Below are 18,027 nucleotides of genomic sequence, written 5' to 3'. Positions count from 1 at the left end.
CTATTTTGCCCTTTTGGTATCTCAAATTAAGCTTTTGAAAGGTTACCTTGCTTACTCAAGAGCTGTGCATCTGCTAACCATAATCCAATATTCTCAAACCAAAACATTTGTTGGAGAATCCAGGGCAGGGGTTGTGTAAGTCACCTTCCTAGACCCGACAAGGCATAAAAATCTGTTCTCCCCCACAACTTGCACATTATCAAAATGCTACTAAACAACCCCAGGCCCTGTCACTGAGTTAGCACAGAATATGAAACAACAGAGAGCAGGGAAGTACCAAAACACATTTATTATAAGAGAATAAAGTTTTAATTTTTTGTAGTGATAACAATTTCAATCGATCCCACAATGAGAAAAAAAGGTGACTGCAGGAAGCAAGACTCCCAGAGGAAAGCTGCAACTTGATGGGAACACAGGTCTGCTCCTTATAACTCATGGAGTAAAACCCCAAATATCCTTTACACAAATTAAGGTAGTCACCACAGCTCTGGTCTTCAACTCAGTAGCTTCTCTTCTGAAGAATCTTGGCTGGTACACAGACGTTTCGAGGCTGGTTTTGCTGGAAAAGGTTAGAAAAAGTAAGTTATTTAATGTACAGTAACAGACTGACCTAATCACAAGCTCTGGAGCAGGGAGCTCTGTTAAGGGATTTAATAAGAAGAGATGAGAGTTAAAATCAGGATTAACAGTCACAAATGAAAACTCCTAGAGCAATAATGGGGGGTCTTTACTGAATGCCAAAAAAAACTTCCAAAAAACCTGTATGGAGCTACATTTTGACCTACATTTCAGTGCTACCCAACAACAGCATAAAAATAATTCATGGCATTAAAGCTTTATATAAATCTCCTTTTCTCCAGTTCGTGTAACTGCAGGCTGAGAGCTTTCCTCTGCTCTCTTTGTCATGTAGTGCAAAGCCCAAGATCACTGAAACCAACTAGTTTCTACAAGTACTTTAAGAACAAATGAACAATTATAAATAAAAAAAAACCCAAACCCACAAAACAAACAAATTCAGTACTGAAGATCTCTAAGGGTATCTATGTCTCAATTAAATTGAACCAGGTACAGAACCTGATTCTGCTGATGTGGTGACTCCAGGCCTCACTGAATCTATGTGAGCATAAGGAGAAGGTCAGAGCTGGGACCAGTCCCTTGGAAGTGTACTGATCTGGGCAAAAATGCAGCTCCAGTTCTGAAGGACTGAGCTAACAGAGATGTGTGCTTGGCATTAGATCACAGAGCCACTGAATATCCTGCACTGGAGGGACCCACAAGGATCACTCAGTCCCCTTCCTCCCCCAGCGCACAACCTGAGGCATAAAGGTCTGGTTTATGGCCTGTGGGGCGATCCTGTCCAGTCCATTTTTCTGGGGAGGCTCATGCTGGGATCAGAGGAGCAGGCTGCTGTTACCAAAGCAAGGAAGCCCTGCAGCTGCTGCACACGTGCAGGCGCTCGTCCTGCCTGCCACATCCACGCCGCTGTCACATGCCTGGAGTGGCCCATGGGGCTGACCAGCCTGAGGCAGCACAAGGTGCAGCCTGAAATCCCAACGCCACACGGGAGGTTTGCTCCTTACCTTCGTCAGGGCAGGGCCTCTTGTAGAGCACATCTGCTGGGATCTGGAAACTGAGGCACAGCATCTCCTTGTTGGGCGCCACGTTCCTGACCAGGAAAGTGGAACAGCGTCCAGCCAAGGAGGTTCCCAGCACAGCTTCTGCTCGCTCCTGAATGTCTCTGGCTGGGTTGCTGTGTTTGGAGAACCCGTAGCAGTGCACAGTGGGAAGGCCAGCAGGGCTGCAGGGCTCCCCAACCAAGAGGTGCCTGAAAACATCCAGAAACTCCACAGCCAGAGCTGGCAAATTCATCACTATGTGGAAAGCGGTTTTCTGTTCTTCTTTCAGGAGCGGGAGCTCTTTGCTGAGCTCCTCCCTCACCGGCCCCCGCAGGAAGTCCCTGCCGTCCATGTTGAACGCCTTTACCTTGGTGTCCACTCTGTTGAGCTTGCAGTTGTGCAGGAGCCAGGTGTAGGACTCGGGGTTGAGGTCGTTGGCAAACACTCGGCACTTTCTCTTGGCTGCTGGGATGGCGAAAGGTCCGATGCCAGCAAAGACGTCGAAGAGGACGTCGCCGGCCTTCAGCAGCTCCACTATACGGCTGTGCTCTGTGGACAGGCGCGGGTTCCAGTACACTTTGGAAAAGTCCAGTTCATAGGAAATGTTATTTTCTTTGACCTGGAAGTCCAAACGGTTTGCTTAAGCCTCTGTGTTCAAATGCCAGGCAGATTTAAGCATTATCACTAAGAAAATTAAAAACCAAGGTGCCTTATCAAAAGATAACATGTACATCAGCATTGTCCCACTGGTAGCACACACGAATCTTAAACACATCAACTAAGTAATCAAATAAACACATCTTAAATCAACAGATCAAGTCATCAGAAAGAGCCATGTCCCCAGTGTCAATCTCAATGGCTGGCTTTATGCAGGTCTCAATCACCAGGTGGAAATAAAGCAGCAACTTAAAATGACCCTAAAAACTGAGGGTTTTCAAGAGCTTTGTGGCTGGCTGACAACTCCTCTATTGAAAGCAGACCTTGGAAAGATGCCTCAAGCCCTCCTTTGTGGAGTGCACACAGTAAATAAGCGTCTGAGAATGATAGGCCCAAGAACAGGAACCGTCAGCCAAATTCAAAGCCGCTGGGAGCCAGTCCTGCAGCTTGAAAAATACTGTATTTCATCTCCCAAGGTGACAGTCTGGAAACTGATCCAAACCCAAGCTTTGGGATTACCACTGTCTTAAGAACAGACCTGAAAAGGAATAGTATTTATTCAGATGAGAATGGGATGCAAGATAATACTCTCTTTGCACCAGCATGTGGAATTGTCTGATTCCAAAGTACAGTAACTTGGGATCCAGATCACCACAACGTTTGCTTTGCCAGCAAGAAACACCCTGAAGTGTCTCTGTGCTCCTGGATGCAGCTACATGGTGTGCCAGGTGTGTGGTGACACCATCTGCATAATATTCAATTGCCACTGCTGCCTTGACAATCTAACAGCCTTCTCTCTGCATGAACAGGATGTTCCACCAAGCTATTCAGCCTTTTATTTGGTAATCTCATGTTTTCTCCTTTCAAAATATAAAGCTGCTAACAGATAAGAGAAAATATTTTTGTGGAAGCAGTGGGCCAAGTTTCCAGCTACAGACAAGAAACCCTATGTGAAGAACACTTGGCAGTTAGACAGTGATTACACCAGATAAATGTCAGAGCAGAGGAGACAGGAGGCTTGTCTTACTGCTGAGAGGAAAAAGGCAAAGGCAAAATGTTGCCTAAGTTGCAAAGTTGGTGAGATTGAAATTTCTGTACCAGCCACTGGACAAGGCTTGGTGAAATTAGGAAACTGGATTTTCTTAGATCAAAGCCACATCATTAAATCTAGGCTGTGAACTTGGAATAATACATGCCTTCCTGATCCCCATGGCTGAGTTTGCCCTTGGCAGACCAGGACAAAGGAATGCAGAGGTAAGAGCCAACCCTTAGGCTCAGACAGGTGTAAGGAAGGGCACTGTGCAAAGGATCAGCAGCATCCCTGCATCACATCTCTCCAGAAGAAGCCTTTGGGTTTTAGCACATTAAATTTAAGATACCAGAGGGAAAAGGCCTGTACCTTGGTCACCAGGTTGTTCTCTCCAGCAAGCACTTCCATTTCAAAATTCCTGTATGTGCTGTCAATAATACTGGTTTTATTCACTACACAGCTAATTCCTGGATTCTTGTCCATTATAACCTGGCCTGAAAGAGAGGGTGAGAGATAATTATAGTTAAGGGACCAGGACCTTTTAATGTTCTACAACAGCTACAACAAACCTGCTGTTTACAGATAAATTAACAAAAGTAAGTGTGTGTTGGAACAACCTCCCTCTAATGACTCAGGGCTACAGCTGTGGCCTTTCCAGGGCACACACTTCACCCTGGCCCAGGGCTCAGTGCAGTGGGAGCACCAAACTGTGAGAGAGCTGTGCCCCTCTTAGGGTAAAGTAACTTTTTAGCAATATACAAATGGCACAAATACCTTCCTGAGAGAAGCTGTTTCACCTACCAATCAAGTGTCTATAGGGCAGCTGGTGATCCCTGAGATTCAAATGAGCAATGTGGCCAACACGGCTGAATCCAGAGGTGACCTCTTGACCTTCGGGAAGGACAGCTCGCAGGATCTCCTCTGACTTGAAATTCTCATAGGTCAGCTCCAGGTGGTACTTGGTCACTTCAGGATGGACACTGAGCTGTTTCAAAACCTGCTGCTCTGACTCTCCTAATGAGAATTCCGGAACTTTGTGAGGATCCAGGATAACAAATCTACTGTCCTCATCCTCTGGATCCTCCACCACCCGTTTGAGGCCGGGACGTTGCAGTACTGATTGTTTTAGAGACTTCAGCACACTATGCACAATTTCCTTCTTGACTTTAAGAGCTGGAAGAACCACTGTCCTTTTGAAAGCCTCTCTGTTGAGCAGTGTCATCCCACGCACTCCAGGATGTGGCAAATACAGTTCTGGATTAGTTTTATCCTCCACAGTTTCGGGCATTGTGAAGAAAGTATTTTTTTTAACTACTACAAAGAGCCCAGGTATTCTGCCAGAATGTTGTGCCAATAACATCCAAACTGCTGGAAATGATGTATTTGATGCAGCTGTCCTAAAATGATTAGTTTTCAGTAGTCTGGCACAGTATCCCAATCTCCAAAAAGTCCTAGAAGAGAAATTACTCATTTTATAGACATTATGTAATCATTCCATTTAAAAGGCTGCAAATCACATGGATTTGCTGTTCTCTTAAACCAGAATTTCCATCTGTACCAAACAATCCACAATCATTTAGTAAAGCTCTTTATTATGAAATATATGCTGCAAATTTCTGTTATTTTGCAAGTGTATCTTTAGAATCAAACATTAACTGACTTCAAGCAGCGATATAATCCCCTCCTGCCAAAAAACAATGACCTCTCTTTGTTCTAATAAATGTGAATTTAATCTCAGTAAGCTAAATGGAAAGACTTCTACTGTCTTGATCCTACTCCTGTTGGATTCCTCCTGTGTCTGGTAAAATTCATTACCAAGCAGTGGTTGCTAGAAAACAGTTATTAGCAACAGTGGTCATGATCCCTCTGGTGATTTCTGCCTCCCATGCCCCAGTGTAAGGGGTTCTATGCTCTGTAAGATCTTTGCTCCATGAGGTGCATGCCAGAAAGGTCATTAATTAAATGCAATGTCCAGCATAAGGTCCAGAGAAATATCAGTAATGTCTGTTCCTGTCACTGAGCCCTGGTTCATCCATGGGATGTTAATTTAAAAAGCGGCTTTATACTTCTCAAAATTTTTTCCTCCACTAGAGACAGACCAAAAGGACCCAATTTTCTGCCTTGGCAATGGCTGCTCCAAAGCAGGAACCAATGGATTAGATGGTGCTGGAGTCTGGCATTTCTCCTGACTTTTTTAAAATCTTCCTTTGAGAGAGAGGCTCTGCAAGGAAACTGGTTCTCTTGCTTGCCTCCCTCAGCCCTGCCTCTCTCCAGGGTAACAAGAAGCTGTGTGCTCTCTCTCCTTCACAAACCTGCTGTGCCCAAACCCTGCCAAAGCTGGTCCTGCTCCCATCCCCCGTCCTGCCCAAATCCCAGCTCCTCGCCGGGAACTCCTTACATCTCCCAGGCACCCAACTTCCCTAAGCCAGGGTTTTGGCAGAGCACACCTTCTTCAAGACACACTGCATTCCTCACGTCTGCTGCACAGGAGAAATCCCCTCATCCACAGGCCTGAGCACCCCCGTGCTTTTCCTGGGACATTTTCCTGGGGGTGGAAATGGGTGGCGTGGTTCTCAGAATGAGAGAATGGAATAGGCTGGAAAAGACTCCTGGAATCATGGAGTGGAACTGTGACCGAACACCCACCACCATGGCACGGGGCGCCTCGCCCAGCCTTTCCTTAAACACCTCCAGGACAGCGATTCCACCACTTTGCTGGACATCGTTCCAATGTCTGATCACCTCTTCTGTGAAGAAATGTTTCCTAATGTCCAAACTAAGCCTCCCCTGGCGCAACTTCGGCCCACGTCCTCTCATCCTGCCGCTTCTCGGTACCAGATTAAACCCACAAGATAAAGCCGCCCGCAACGCTGGATCTGGCTGGAGGCCCCTGCCGCCACCTCCCCAAGGCGCCTATAGAGAGACGCCATCCCTTCCGTCACCACCACGATTCCCGTTTATCCCGTTCTCCCCTCAGGGAATTCTCTCTCCCAGCTCAGCCCCCCCCCCCACCCCCGCCCTCACCTCATGCCGGGCCCCGCGCGCCGGGCGCGCGCGTCATCGCCGCTGCGCCGTGGTGGGCGGAGCCACGGCGATGGTCACGCCCACAATGCCCCGCCCCATGTCCCCTCAGCGGGGCGGGCGCGGGGCGTGACGGCCCCGCCCCTCAGCGCTGACCACGCCCCCAATAGGCACAGCCCCCTTTGGCCCCGCCCCCGGCGCTCCTCTCGGTGGCGCTCGGCGGGCGCGGGGGGCGATGGCGGCGGCGCCGCCTTGGGGGTCCGGGCAGGTCCGGCCCCTGCCCGCCCGCGGCTGGTACCTCTCTGCCCGCGAGCGGCGGGAGGATGACGAGGAGGATGAGGAGGAGGAGGACGGGGAGACCGCCCCGCTGCTGCCGCCGCCGCCGGGCAGCGTGCGTGTGAGGGGCGGCGGGGAGGGAGCGCCCTGAGGGGGCTGCGCTGGGTGCTGAGGAGAAGCAGCTCGGGGAGCGCGGGTTCACGGGACGGGGCTGTGCCGGGCGGCTCCGGGGTGACAGCACCTGGGAGGGGGATAATCACCTGGAGAGGGGGGATGAGCCTCTGGTCCCATCGGTGCTGCTGATCCCTTCGATTCCCTGCTTGCTGAGCGCTTGGAAGTGCTGCCATGTGCCCTCGCCCCTGTTGCGAGCAGGCGGGGAGAGCCTGCTCCGAGCCGTAAATCTTGCTGTGCTCGTTTTGCGCTCGGCTCTCGCCGTGTTCAAAGGTTGTGGGGCTGCCGGGCGGCATCGCCTGTGCACATCGTGTGTGCGTCGTTGTAGAATGAGAAGTGAGATTTTAAAGAAGGAAAAGTTGGCTTTTGCCCCCTCCCTTGAATTTCATTTTAGGAAAGATCAAAACACCTCTTCCACTAATTGTACTTTTTTTTTTCTGTCCTTTTCACAGGGTTCTTCAAGTCGTGGTTCTTCCTTTGCTTTCTCAGTGTTTAACTTAATGAATGCAATCATGGGCAGTGGGATACTTGGCTTATCCTATGCCATGGCCAACACAGGGATCATGGGGTTTAGGTAAGTTTTCAGTTTTTACATATATTCATTCTTAAACTCGTCTTGTAGGATTAAATTGAACAAAACTGGATTACTGAGACTCCTGTACAAATCTGAGGAAGAAATAAATAGCTTGTGCCTTTCAGAGTTGTTGATTAAAATCTTCCCCTTTTTGATTTAGTTGTTCAGATATGGCCTAACAAGTCCTACCAAGACATTGCATTAAATTGCCACAGGGTGGCAATTTCTTGGCCATTACTCCTGACAGATTTATATTTTCCTTCCAAAACTGTAATCTCCTTTACTTCCAGGAATGGGCCTTGTGGAATAGGATGGATATGTGGCTGAAAACTGTGAATCAGCTTGTGTTTTTGTTTGTACTTTTGCTTGTTGCAAATGCTAACCTGTGGGTAATGGGGAAAAAGTCACTGGAATTGTCACTTTGACCATTCCTAAGCATTGGTTTCACTTCAGTGGAGAATATGTGTTTGTGTATATGTGCACACACAAACTCCCATGGTTATGAATATTCTGTATTCCATACATCAGGGCAACTTGGCAAGTGTTGGGAAGATCAGAGACCATGTGAACCATAGTCAGCAGATACAAGCCTTAAAATGAGGAAATCTTGTAGCTTAGTTCTTGCAAGTGTAGCATTTTTAAAGCACGGAAGTGCATTGTAATGTAAAAGTGCTTAATTGTGAATATTTTGTGGTTTTTAGTATCTTGCTGCTGATTGTTGCCAGCCTTGCTTCTTACTCTGTGTTTCTTCTGCTCAGTATGTGCACTCAGACTGGTAAGTGAAAAGGATTTATCTAACAGTGAGCTCTGAAATATTTCCTCGGTTTTATCACAGAGACATCACCCAGTATAAAGATTGCAGTTAACAGTGGTGTCTGACTGACTGACCTTGAAATATGTAATGTTTATAACAATTAAAATCTGCCATTTAAAAACAGAATTTTGAGTCTTTTTATACAAAGCCAATGCCAAAATGACTGGTTTCTGAATTTTTTATTTTATTTTTGTCCCAAGTGCCTCTCTTATCTTTCCAGAGAGATCCTGTATTTCTGCAGCAAAGTTATTTTGGTGCTGGCTGAACCTCGCTACATCAGTGTGTGCTTTTGCTTTCAGTGAATGTTTAAGAGCAATAAAATAGCAGCCTTTCATTCTCCTAGGAGTAGTACATATATTTTTTGTCCATGGTTTGAAATGGATACCTTTCAAGTTTTTCAATCATATTGGATTATCATTATTCTCATGCTGCTTTATAGATGCAGTTTATAAACCATTTTTGATGCTGAACGAGAAGTCATGTTGCAGTCCTTGGAAACTGCAGTGCTGTGAGACAGTTCAAACAGTCCATTCTAATACCTGCAGGCAAATCTGCTCATATTTTAATTCTTGCTTCTTTTAATTGCTGCTGAAACAACTGAGTCGTTCCTTGACTTCTCATACACAAAGATCATGTTACAGCAGGAAGTCTCCCTGCTTATTGTTTCCCTCTCATCTGTTTTCCTCTCTTTTCAAAGGTGGTGGGAGAAAGCCTCTGCTTCTTTCCTCCTTGGCTTTGTTTTCTTTAGCTGCCTTTGGTCTCTCAGATGATTGCTTCCTGATTCTTAGATCTGCTGCTCCTGTCCCCACCTGTTGAGTGATCTTCATACATTCTTAAAAAACACCCCTCTGAGGTAGGGTTACTTTTATGGTTGGTATTGTTGGCTGCTTGATGATTTGGGATTAAGTCTTTGGTAATTTTTTTCTCCTTTTGGAATGCTGCTTATTAGAAAGGAATCAGAAACTCAAACACGTAGCTGGAGAGGTACATGAAAAAAGGGGAGACTTGGGGTAATTTTATTGGCCTTTTTAACCTCTTACTTCTGCCTGAAAAGTTCTGTATTTTATGGGCATTAAGTGATATTAAGCTGTTGTCTAGTAAAAAAATAATTGAAGAGATTCTTGCAAAAGAATTATGATGAGGGGGAGAAATAAGGATTTAAGTCTATTGAAGTAAGAAGAATTTGGATGGTCTGAACTCAGAGGCCTGATATGCAAGAAGGGTTTAACTCCTCAGTTCTTGTCCAAAGGGAACAGTCCACCTCAGGAAAGCATTTTTGAAATGCATACAGCTGCAGTGTCAGGATGAAGATTTTCTCTTGTCTGAAACTAATAATTAGTTATCACCTAATGCTGACTTGCATCAGAACTATGTCTGGATAAGTTTGCTGGATTTATGACCTTTTATGTTTTGATTTTTTTTAAATAATAGTTGAAATTGTATTTCCTATAATTTCTGTCAGTTATTGAAGTAATTAATGTTAGATAGCATTAGTTTTTCCTCAAACACTGTGTTTAAAAAGTGGGAAATACAACCTGTTGTACCTTGACAAAGTAAAATCTCTGTGCATGTTTGATTCCGAAGTAGGTCATTAAACATTTTCTTTAAAAAGTCTATATTAATTTGTAAACAGTGTTGCAGTATTAAACTTAATCCATAGGAAAAAAATTAGAAGGAAAATTTAGTATTTTTATATTAAAACAAGCTAGGAAAATTTAAAGGGTGATGAAGAGAAACTGCTGAAAGTTTTTGTAAACTATTATTTAGGAAGGAGATGACCTATAAAACACCTTCTGAAAAGAAAGCACTAATTCTAATTCCATTTTAGACAGAGGCCAGGATTTATTAAGCACAGGCATTTTGGTTGCAGTTGAAAAATGAAGAAATGTCTTCAGTTATTCAGTTATGTTGGTCTGGACTTTGACAAAATCAAGTGATTTGTGCAGACCAAAAGGCTTAGCAAAAAAAATATTCCCAAGTGTCAAGTGTTCAGTTGAGATTAGTTTAGTCAGTGTTTGTCCTAGTGTTAATTCAGTATGACCTGTGTTGTTTTGGGCTGATAAAGACTAAGCTTACTCTGTAAAGCAGAGGAATTGGGAATTTAAGTGGGATGCACTTTGAAGTTTTGTGGCTGTTTTTTTTTTTCATTTTAGGAGTTAGTCACAAATATTGCTGGTACTATACTTGCCCCTTCACATGTGAAGGAATAATTTCCATGAAGTGTTAATAACGATAAAAATTAAGCTGATCAGGCAGAACTTGTTTATCTTTATATAAATTGCACTAAATAAATATTTTGTTCCATATATTCTTGAAAGTACAGAAGTAATGTGATCGAGTAATAGGGCTTCCCAGTGTTCACAGGACTAAACTGATTACAGAAACAGTTACTACAAAAAATACTCTAAGGTTTCATATTGATCTTTTGGAATTGTGTGGAAAATTTTGTTCTCTTTGCTGATAACTCCTAGTACATGTGTGCTGTATATTTATTACCACATGGTAAAAATAACTTGCTCATAAATATGTTTACTATTTTACTGTTTGATTTTTTTTTTAATGGCAGTGAAGATGGCTACTTAAAATGCTTTTTTCCTCCCTTGTGATCAGCTACTTTATAAATGGAAATTAGGAAAAACACTAATTAGGATAAATTCTAGCAAGGCATATTTTTTGTTTAATTATATCTGTTAGAGATAGTCAAAGTTTATGCCGAGTACTGACTCTGGCTCATTTAATTTTGTTATTTCATTTATATTGTCGTAGTGTGCTGGTGACTGTAGTAGAGCAAAATGGGGAAACATTACCCTTGAGAAAATCATGTGAGGAAATTTATGAAATTTTTTTAGTTTTGGTTTTTGTTTTTGCTTTGTTCTTTCCCCCTCTGGAGCACTGATCTAATTGTGTGCAGAACTTCAGTGAAATAAAACCACCTAAGCTTGGGCAAGTCTGAGGCTCCAGTCCTGTCATCTGATCTCTGTGAGCTGCCTGTGTCTCCCATGTCCTGTGTCATTTACTTCAGGGAACAGGGCTTCACTCAGGTGTGAAAAGCTCAGCTTGCAAAGCTGGGCCCTCAATTAAGATGTGACAGGAGCGGGAGCAGTGTTGTACCAAACAGAACCAAGGAAGAGAAACCCAGTGTCCTGACAACAGAATTATGTGGGTTTGGGATTAATTTTACCCTCTGAGGCATTCACAGCTGTTTTATTATATCCCAAGAAAGTGAGTGGTGTTTCTCAGAAAACTTTCATCTTTTTGATACTGCTTGAGTTTCTAATAACAAAATACAGAGTAACAATGAAAGGCTTTAATATGACTTCCTTCTCCCTGAGAAGGGATTGTTTTGAGTTACCAGCAATGTGAGCTTGAGCTCACAGCAAAATTATACAGGAAACCACAGGCTGTTTTAATGTAATTATGTAAGTGGGGTGCAAGTAAGGGCAGGATTTTTGTTTTGCTTTGGGTTTTCTTTTGGGTTTTTTAAACTAGATTTCAACCAAAAAGTGTTTACCTTCACCTCTCTTGAAAATGCATAGGGCCTAGTTCTTAAAAGCTGGAAAGATGGTAATGTTTGTATTTGTAGAAAGATGAAGATGTATCCTCTGTTGTCATCCTAATTTTAAAAAACTGGCTGTTTTAAGAAATAAAATATGGAAATATCTAATATCTAATTGCTAATGCTAATTTCATAATTCTTCACCTACAAAGAAAATCTTTGGGAGAATGCAATTTGCCATTAATGTACTACTGTTATATTTTAAATACTGCTACTGCAAATACTAAATTGAGTTTCTGAAGAGTCTCTGAATGTTTGAGCATAGAGCCATATTTTGTAGCAGGAGCACAGATGTATATAAAAGGTATTTTGTAAGTAAAAAAATACTATGAAATATTATTTTAATTCTGAATTTTATTAATTTGAAAAGGGAAAAAAAAGGGCCAAAAATATAGCTTTCAAGCTTTCCAGGTTATTTTAGCTCTTTTCTTTTTTTTTCCCTTACCAACAGCTGTCACTTCTTATGAAGACCTTGGCCTGTTTGCATTTGGATCAGCTGGAAGGGTGAGTATTCTTTTTCACCTCTGTTTTTCTTCTTGGTCTCGTGCATCCAATATGCAACTGTTCTTTGCACAGGAAAGAGACATAAATGAAGTAAGTAGTGTATTTCTGATACTTGTAGTGTGCTGAAAAATCCATCACATCATGAAGCTTTTCACTTGGTTTCAGCTCATGTGCCTGTTCTGTGGAAGCTCAACTTCAGTTAAATTTATATTCCCTAAATGCAGGATTCTGTGCTGCTTTCCAGTCAGTGTTCACTTTTAGTTGTCTGTACAAATCTGCTCACTGGCATTGTTGTCATGTTGGCTCAGGGTTCAAATTTGATGGAGTCCTACTTCTGTTGTAAAAGTGTTAAGAGACAGGTAAGTGTTGGATTTGCTGTTGGTGTTTCAGCATTTAACAGGGATCTAAGATAAGGGATGGCTTTTCTTGTCATTTCCACAACAGGAATAACTAAGAGTACATATAATGCATGTTATTTGTTTCCTTCTGTTTAATAAGCTCTTCACATGACTGTTTCTTACTTGTTTTATTTCATGATTAAAAAAACCCCACAAAATCTCAAAAACACCAAACCAACAAACAGAAGCAACCAAACAAAACCACCATCAAACTTAACCATTTGTGATATAAGAGTAATCAAAATATTAGCTATTATTTTTTTTTTGTAGTGTGTTCTGAATCTTTTTCCTAATAGTGATGTTGTGCAGTAACAGTGGGTGCACATAAATACTGCATGTGAATGCAGCACATTTAATGTTATGAATTCTATGCTCTATGTTCCAGTTACACCTTACTGAAAATGAGTTTCTACTACACACAAATGTGATTTTAATGTTTTCCTGAAATAATGCAATTTTTTTTAAAATTAGTTTGGCTTAAAAGGCTAGAGGCTGCTTTCTTATATCTAAATGTTAGTGAGAATTAAACCTGAGCTATCAGGTGTTTGTAAGGCTTTCATTAGCATTAATAAGCAGATGAGTATAGTCCGAGGATCAATATTTATTGATCAAATCAAGAAGTGATCAACCTCAAGAGATAATAAACCTTGACAATAGCAGGGTATAAGACAGTTATTTTTTTACAGGAGCTATTCTGGACACTTTAACCATGAGCTATAACTGTGCTATAACATATCATAATTATGACTTGAAAAAGTCATAGAAATGTAGAGCTTAAGAAGAAACTAAAATGTGACTTACTCTGCCCTGAAGCAGGGCTGGACATGCTTAAACCATTCTTGGCAGATGCTTGTCTAATCTGTTATTTAAAAGCTTATGTGAAGGAGATTTAACAGCTTCTCATCATAGTCAACATCTGTATTTTTTGTTTTTAATTCTTCTTAATATACTGTTTCATAATTTGCAGTTTAAGTAATCCATGCTCAAAAATATCTGACCTTTTCAGCGTGCATGGAGAGCGCTGGAATATTTCTATGTTGGGAAGCTGTTCCTTTGATAAAATAATCAAAAGTTCACCAAGCTTTCCTGGTGAACTGATGTTTTTTGGAACAGTTGTCTTTATTGCTTGAAGCATCTTTGATATTTATACGCTTTTCTTAAAATTTGCCTGCAAGACAGGCTTTGCTGCTTCCAACTGTTATCTCAGACTGTTTTCTCTTCGCAATCCAGTAACTCTTAAGTCATGTATTTGAGGTCTCCTTCTTGAATGCTTTGCTTTTAACTGATTTTGTTGATTTTTAGGCTTTTCTACTTCACACCATTCTGAATCCCCATCTGTCCCTGAGTACTTCTCACTTCAGTCAGGCACGGATGACTTTTTTTTTTTGGTTTTTTTTTCTCTGCAGCAGTACTTACTTCTCCCTCACACACAGGGAATGATACTGCCAGGCCAGTGTAGAACCTTGCTTGAGCTGGCAGCTTAGTGTGAGTAAACTATTGGTTAACTACTCTTGAAGTAGAGCAATTACTCAACCTGGTGATTTCCTTTCAAATGTATTTTTCTGAGATTTGTAAGAATGGAAATATTCTACTGTTGGAAGATTGCTGATTCTCCCTTTCCAAAGGTGTGAATTATTTGTTTCCATCTCTGGCAAATTCCATGGTTTTTTTTTTTTCCTTTTCTTGGTGAGTTTTGAACTGACTTTGAATTAACTTAAAATCTGAAATTACTTTTTTCCAAGTTGACTTTATGGCAGCACTCACTTAGGAAATGTCCTATATCAAGAAGAATAGTGGGTAGAAAGAAAACTGAAGCTGATGATCATGGTATTTTAGAACTAAACTCAAAAGAAAACATTGGAAAAGCTTTATAGCCACTTCTAGGTTGTCTTTTTTTCAGTTGGAAATTAATTTTTTTTTAATTCAGACAAATATTTTAATAGCCTGTAATAATTTTTGCTTCCATATCAGTCCAGTATGAATAATCACAAGTGCTAAGGAAAAGTCTATCTGTGTTACAAGTTTAAAAATCTCTGTTGTCTGTGTTTTCAGAGATAAATGGTAATTTTCATTTGTATTCACCTGATATCAGTTAAAATTCACTTATGTTTTTGGTCATTTAAAAACCTTTTCTTCTGCACAACAGCTTCACTGCATAATTACTCCTGCTTTATCTCAGAATAAAAATGTGATATTTTCAGGAAGGATTTTTGTTTCCATGTTCATTTTAGATTGTGCTGTTTTCCATGTGTTAAACTCCCCACTATGGAGAAGATTCCCTTCCTTTCAGAACTAGTTATCACTGCTCCATCTGGTGTGTTTAAGATAATACACATGTGGTTTATGCCTGCTATAGACATATGATTTTAGTTATCCTTATCCTTTCTAAAGAAATCAATTTTTTTATAGGTCCTTGTTGCAACTACAATAATTATCCAGAATATTGGAGGTAAGAGACTTCATATGCTCAGTATTAACTGTGTGACAGGCTTCAAAGCTCCAGGAGCACCAAAGGCAATAATTAAAGTGTTTTTAAGAAACTGACTGAAAGGACAGAAAATTTAAGGGAGAGGCTTTTGTGATGGTGCTAAGCAGAAGGGCTGTATTTGTGGGATAGATGGAGGAATTCTGGGGGTTGGATTCCCTGCCTGTTTCTGGATGCCAGGATGGGAGCACATCCATTAGAGCTGCACTGCTCATTGAAAGGGGCCCAGGAAGCAGCATCTCCTCTCTGCTGTTCTCTACATTTATATCTGGTAGCTGCATTTTATCAGCTCATGTGTTTTGGGTTTCTCTGTTGGAACCTGCTTATGCATTTTAGTGATTTGTGCAGCAAGTGAATGTTTACTTAGCTATGAAGTTTCATATGTTCTGCATTAATGGGAGCTTTCTTTTTTTAGCTCAATAACTTGTTTTTGGGGGGAGTTGTTTATCTTCCTGACTTAACATGATGTGGGCTGTCGACTTCCACTGTTCATATTTTGTCTTCCTTGGTACATGGCATAATAAAATAACACTCCCCGTTCCTGTACTTGAACTTTTACTCAGGCATGCTCACATGCTTGATAGTCACTAAGTATTTAGAAATTATTTGTCTGAAAGTAGACAGAACAATTTGAAGTCTAATAGAACAATTCTAATTTTTCTCTTATTGTAAATGTTTTGGATGCTTTCTCGTAAATGAAGGGATTATCTGAAAGCTCCCTGCTTTTTCCCTACCACCAAGCAGATACCCATGTTCACATACATCAACCAGAAGGAAATAGCATTCTGTTGCTGTTCTTCTTTCCTAAAAGATTGCCTGTCAAGTCTGGATAATTCAATGACTGCTGGTTTTTGTCACTGTGTAAACACCTAGAACTAGATAACTCTGCTTTCATGATAAACTTGGAATATTTTCTTATACTAAAAGTTCCAATATAATAAAGGCTGCCCAAGGGAAATGGCTTTAAAAATCTAAGCATTAGTTTTAGGCAGGAGTGACCATAGCAATTCCAAGATTAAGGACTATTTATTCATACAGAACATTTAGAGGATGTTCTGTAGCAATGAAAAAAGCTTTTCATTTCCTTTCCCATTTGAGCAGACCTCTAAATAAACAGTACAAGAGAAGAAGGGATACACAGAGCAGGTTCTGGAGATTCTGGGATCATGTACAGGACTCTGCTGTCAAAGGAAATATCACTCTCATTTCTTCCTTATCACAGTTCATAATCTCCTCTGTGCCATTCTTAATAAAATTCAGCTCAGTAACTCTAGAGCCCCAAACCAGTGCATGCAGTCCAAGTCCCCCGTGTCAGGAACCAGTTCTGAAGGTGGCTGTACTGGCTGTGCAGGCTGACAGGCTCCTAAAAAAAAAAAATAAGATATCAACAGTTCACTTCTCACACAGCCTTGACTCTTAAACAACTGCATGGAAAGAAAAGAATTTTTCTTGTCTTTCTGGTCCTTCTGCAGATTTTACATGGGAAAACTGGAGTGTAGTTTGATCCCATCCTGAATGGGATCCATGCTGGGATTAAGTGTAAAACCTGGGCTCTGCTGTTGTGTGTTCCCCTCTTTGTGTTTTTCTGTCTGGCTGAAGGAACCAGGAGCACTGTGCCTGTTGGGCAAATATCCAGACTCTGTCAACATCTTTGCTTTCAGAAGAAGGCTAAAAATAAAATTGTTTTGTGTTACCTCTTCCATCATCAGACCTGGGTTGCATCATACGGTATCTTTTTTCAGAAGTGATTAGAGAGCATGAGATAAAGAAAGATGGCTTGTGATTAAGCAACTTTATCAGGGTTATTGTCACTATCTGCATCTAGTCTGGGCTTTTTTTAAAGTTTGCTCTGATCTCTTCTATAAATAGTCTTAAGTGCAGAAGTGACTTACATTAATTTGTGGTGGAGAGAACATTTTAGTAATAATTTCAATAGTTATACTTTCCAATTTGTCATCTTCATGTTTTTTTAAAAAGAAAGCTTAATGTGAAAATTTAAATTTGACATTCTAATTGCATACACTTAGGGATTTGTGTAGAGAGGGGAATTGACTTTTTCTATTACCAGGATACCCAAGGAAAAACATAAACATTTTTATACAGATTCAGGAAAGCATTGATTGGTCAAATTAAGGTTAAAAAAATTGATTTCAAGTACATTGTTTGGAATTTTAACATGCGTCTCTAACATGAGTACTCAACTTTTCCTGCAGACTTCTAATTGTCCTTTGGGAGGCATTTAATTAATCCACATAACAAAAATCAAATACCAAAATCCATTAAAGTGCCAAGATTAACTAAGGATGCACCAGGATACTGAGTTAACTTTTCAATATCCAAGTGTAAATTAGAGTAATTTTAATACCATAACTCAAAAGACTTCGTAGGGTATGTAGGGCTCAGAGTGACTCAACTTGGAGAACATTTGCTTTGCTTTCCTTGTAATGAGTAGGTTCTTGTTCTTGCAATATAGGTATTTGTCAATGAGGGAAAACAAAAGATTGAATGGGATGACCAGTGCTACTCATTTTTACATTCCATTTCTCAGTTTTTTGACCCATTCCAGCAGCCCTTTAATGTAAACAACCAGTGCTTAGTTTCACATGAACTGCCTTGTTCCTGAAAGGGCTGGTTGGTGTGTGTGGGTGCAAAGAGCACATGGGAAAGGGAATTGCCAAACTGCACTTCCCAGGCTGTTCAGGTTTGTTCATCCACTCCTCCCAAGGCTTTCCTGGCACACTCATCTTTCTCTGGAGGGATCTTCCCAATGTCCATGTCTCACCTGCTGTAGAGAAGAGGATCTCGAAGGGTCCCAGATTGTGTCAGGTGCCCTCAAAGAAGGGAGAGAGCCCTTGAGGAATTGCAGGCCGGGAGATACACAAGGAGAGAGGGAGGCTGCTGCTGGAAATGCTGAGCTCCGTGGCT

The 18,027-nt window shown here is 41.4% G+C and overlaps 2 protein-coding genes across 7 annotated transcripts in view; one reads left to right on the top strand and one right to left on the bottom strand.

Moving 5' to 3' along the window:
- Positions 1 to 272: 272 nt before the first annotated feature.
- Positions 273 to 6,423, bottom strand: TRMT5 (tRNA methyltransferase 5). Of its 3 annotated transcripts, none has more exons than XM_058847672.1 (5): positions 6,328 to 6,423; positions 4,105 to 4,754; positions 3,673 to 3,797; positions 1,581 to 2,235; positions 273 to 559 (listed from the first exon to the last, which is right to left on the bottom strand). In XM_058847672.1, the coding sequence occupies exons 1-5, from the start codon at positions 6,330 to 6,332 to the stop codon at positions 495 to 497; spliced, it is 1,500 nt and encodes a 499-aa protein (XP_058703655.1). In that variant the 5' UTR covers positions 6,333 to 6,423; the 3' UTR covers positions 273 to 494. The 3 variants fall into 3 exon arrangements, with proteins under 3 accessions (XP_058703655.1, XP_058703675.1, XP_058703666.1); XM_058847692.1 differs by lacking the exon at positions 6,328 to 6,423 and adding an exon at positions 6,046 to 6,066; XM_058847683.1 differs by lacking the exon at positions 6,328 to 6,423 and adding an exon at positions 5,751 to 5,982.
- A 91-nt stretch (positions 6,424 to 6,514) lies between these two features.
- Positions 6,515 to 18,027, top strand: part of SLC38A6 (solute carrier family 38 member 6) — a 37,932-nt gene continuing 26,419 nt past the window's right edge. For 2 of the 4 annotated variants that reach the window (XR_009278527.1, XM_058847705.1), the window contains exons 1-5: positions 6,515 to 6,715; positions 7,224 to 7,345; positions 8,047 to 8,120; positions 12,167 to 12,219; positions 15,027 to 15,066. Coding sequence is in view for 3 of the 4 variants with exons in the window: in XM_058847705.1 (XP_058703688.1) it covers positions 6,560 to 6,715; positions 7,224 to 7,345; positions 8,047 to 8,120; positions 12,167 to 12,219; positions 15,027 to 15,066 (445 nt within the window). In the remaining variant the exon portion in view is untranslated. Of the gene's footprint in view, positions 6,716 to 7,039; positions 7,108 to 7,223; positions 7,346 to 8,046; positions 8,121 to 12,166; positions 12,220 to 15,026; positions 15,067 to 18,027 lie in introns of those variants that run through there. The other 2 variants (XM_058847720.1, XM_058847726.1) reach the window with 2 other exon arrangements.

This window comes from Poecile atricapillus, chromosome 1, assembly GCF_030490865.1.
Source record: "Poecile atricapillus isolate bPoeAtr1 chromosome 1, bPoeAtr1.hap1, whole genome shotgun sequence".
Lineage (NCBI taxonomy): Eukaryota > Metazoa > Chordata > Aves > Passeriformes > Paridae > Poecile > Poecile atricapillus.
Note: the sequence above shows the minus strand (reverse complement) of the source record. Positions and strands in the feature narration are given on the sequence as shown.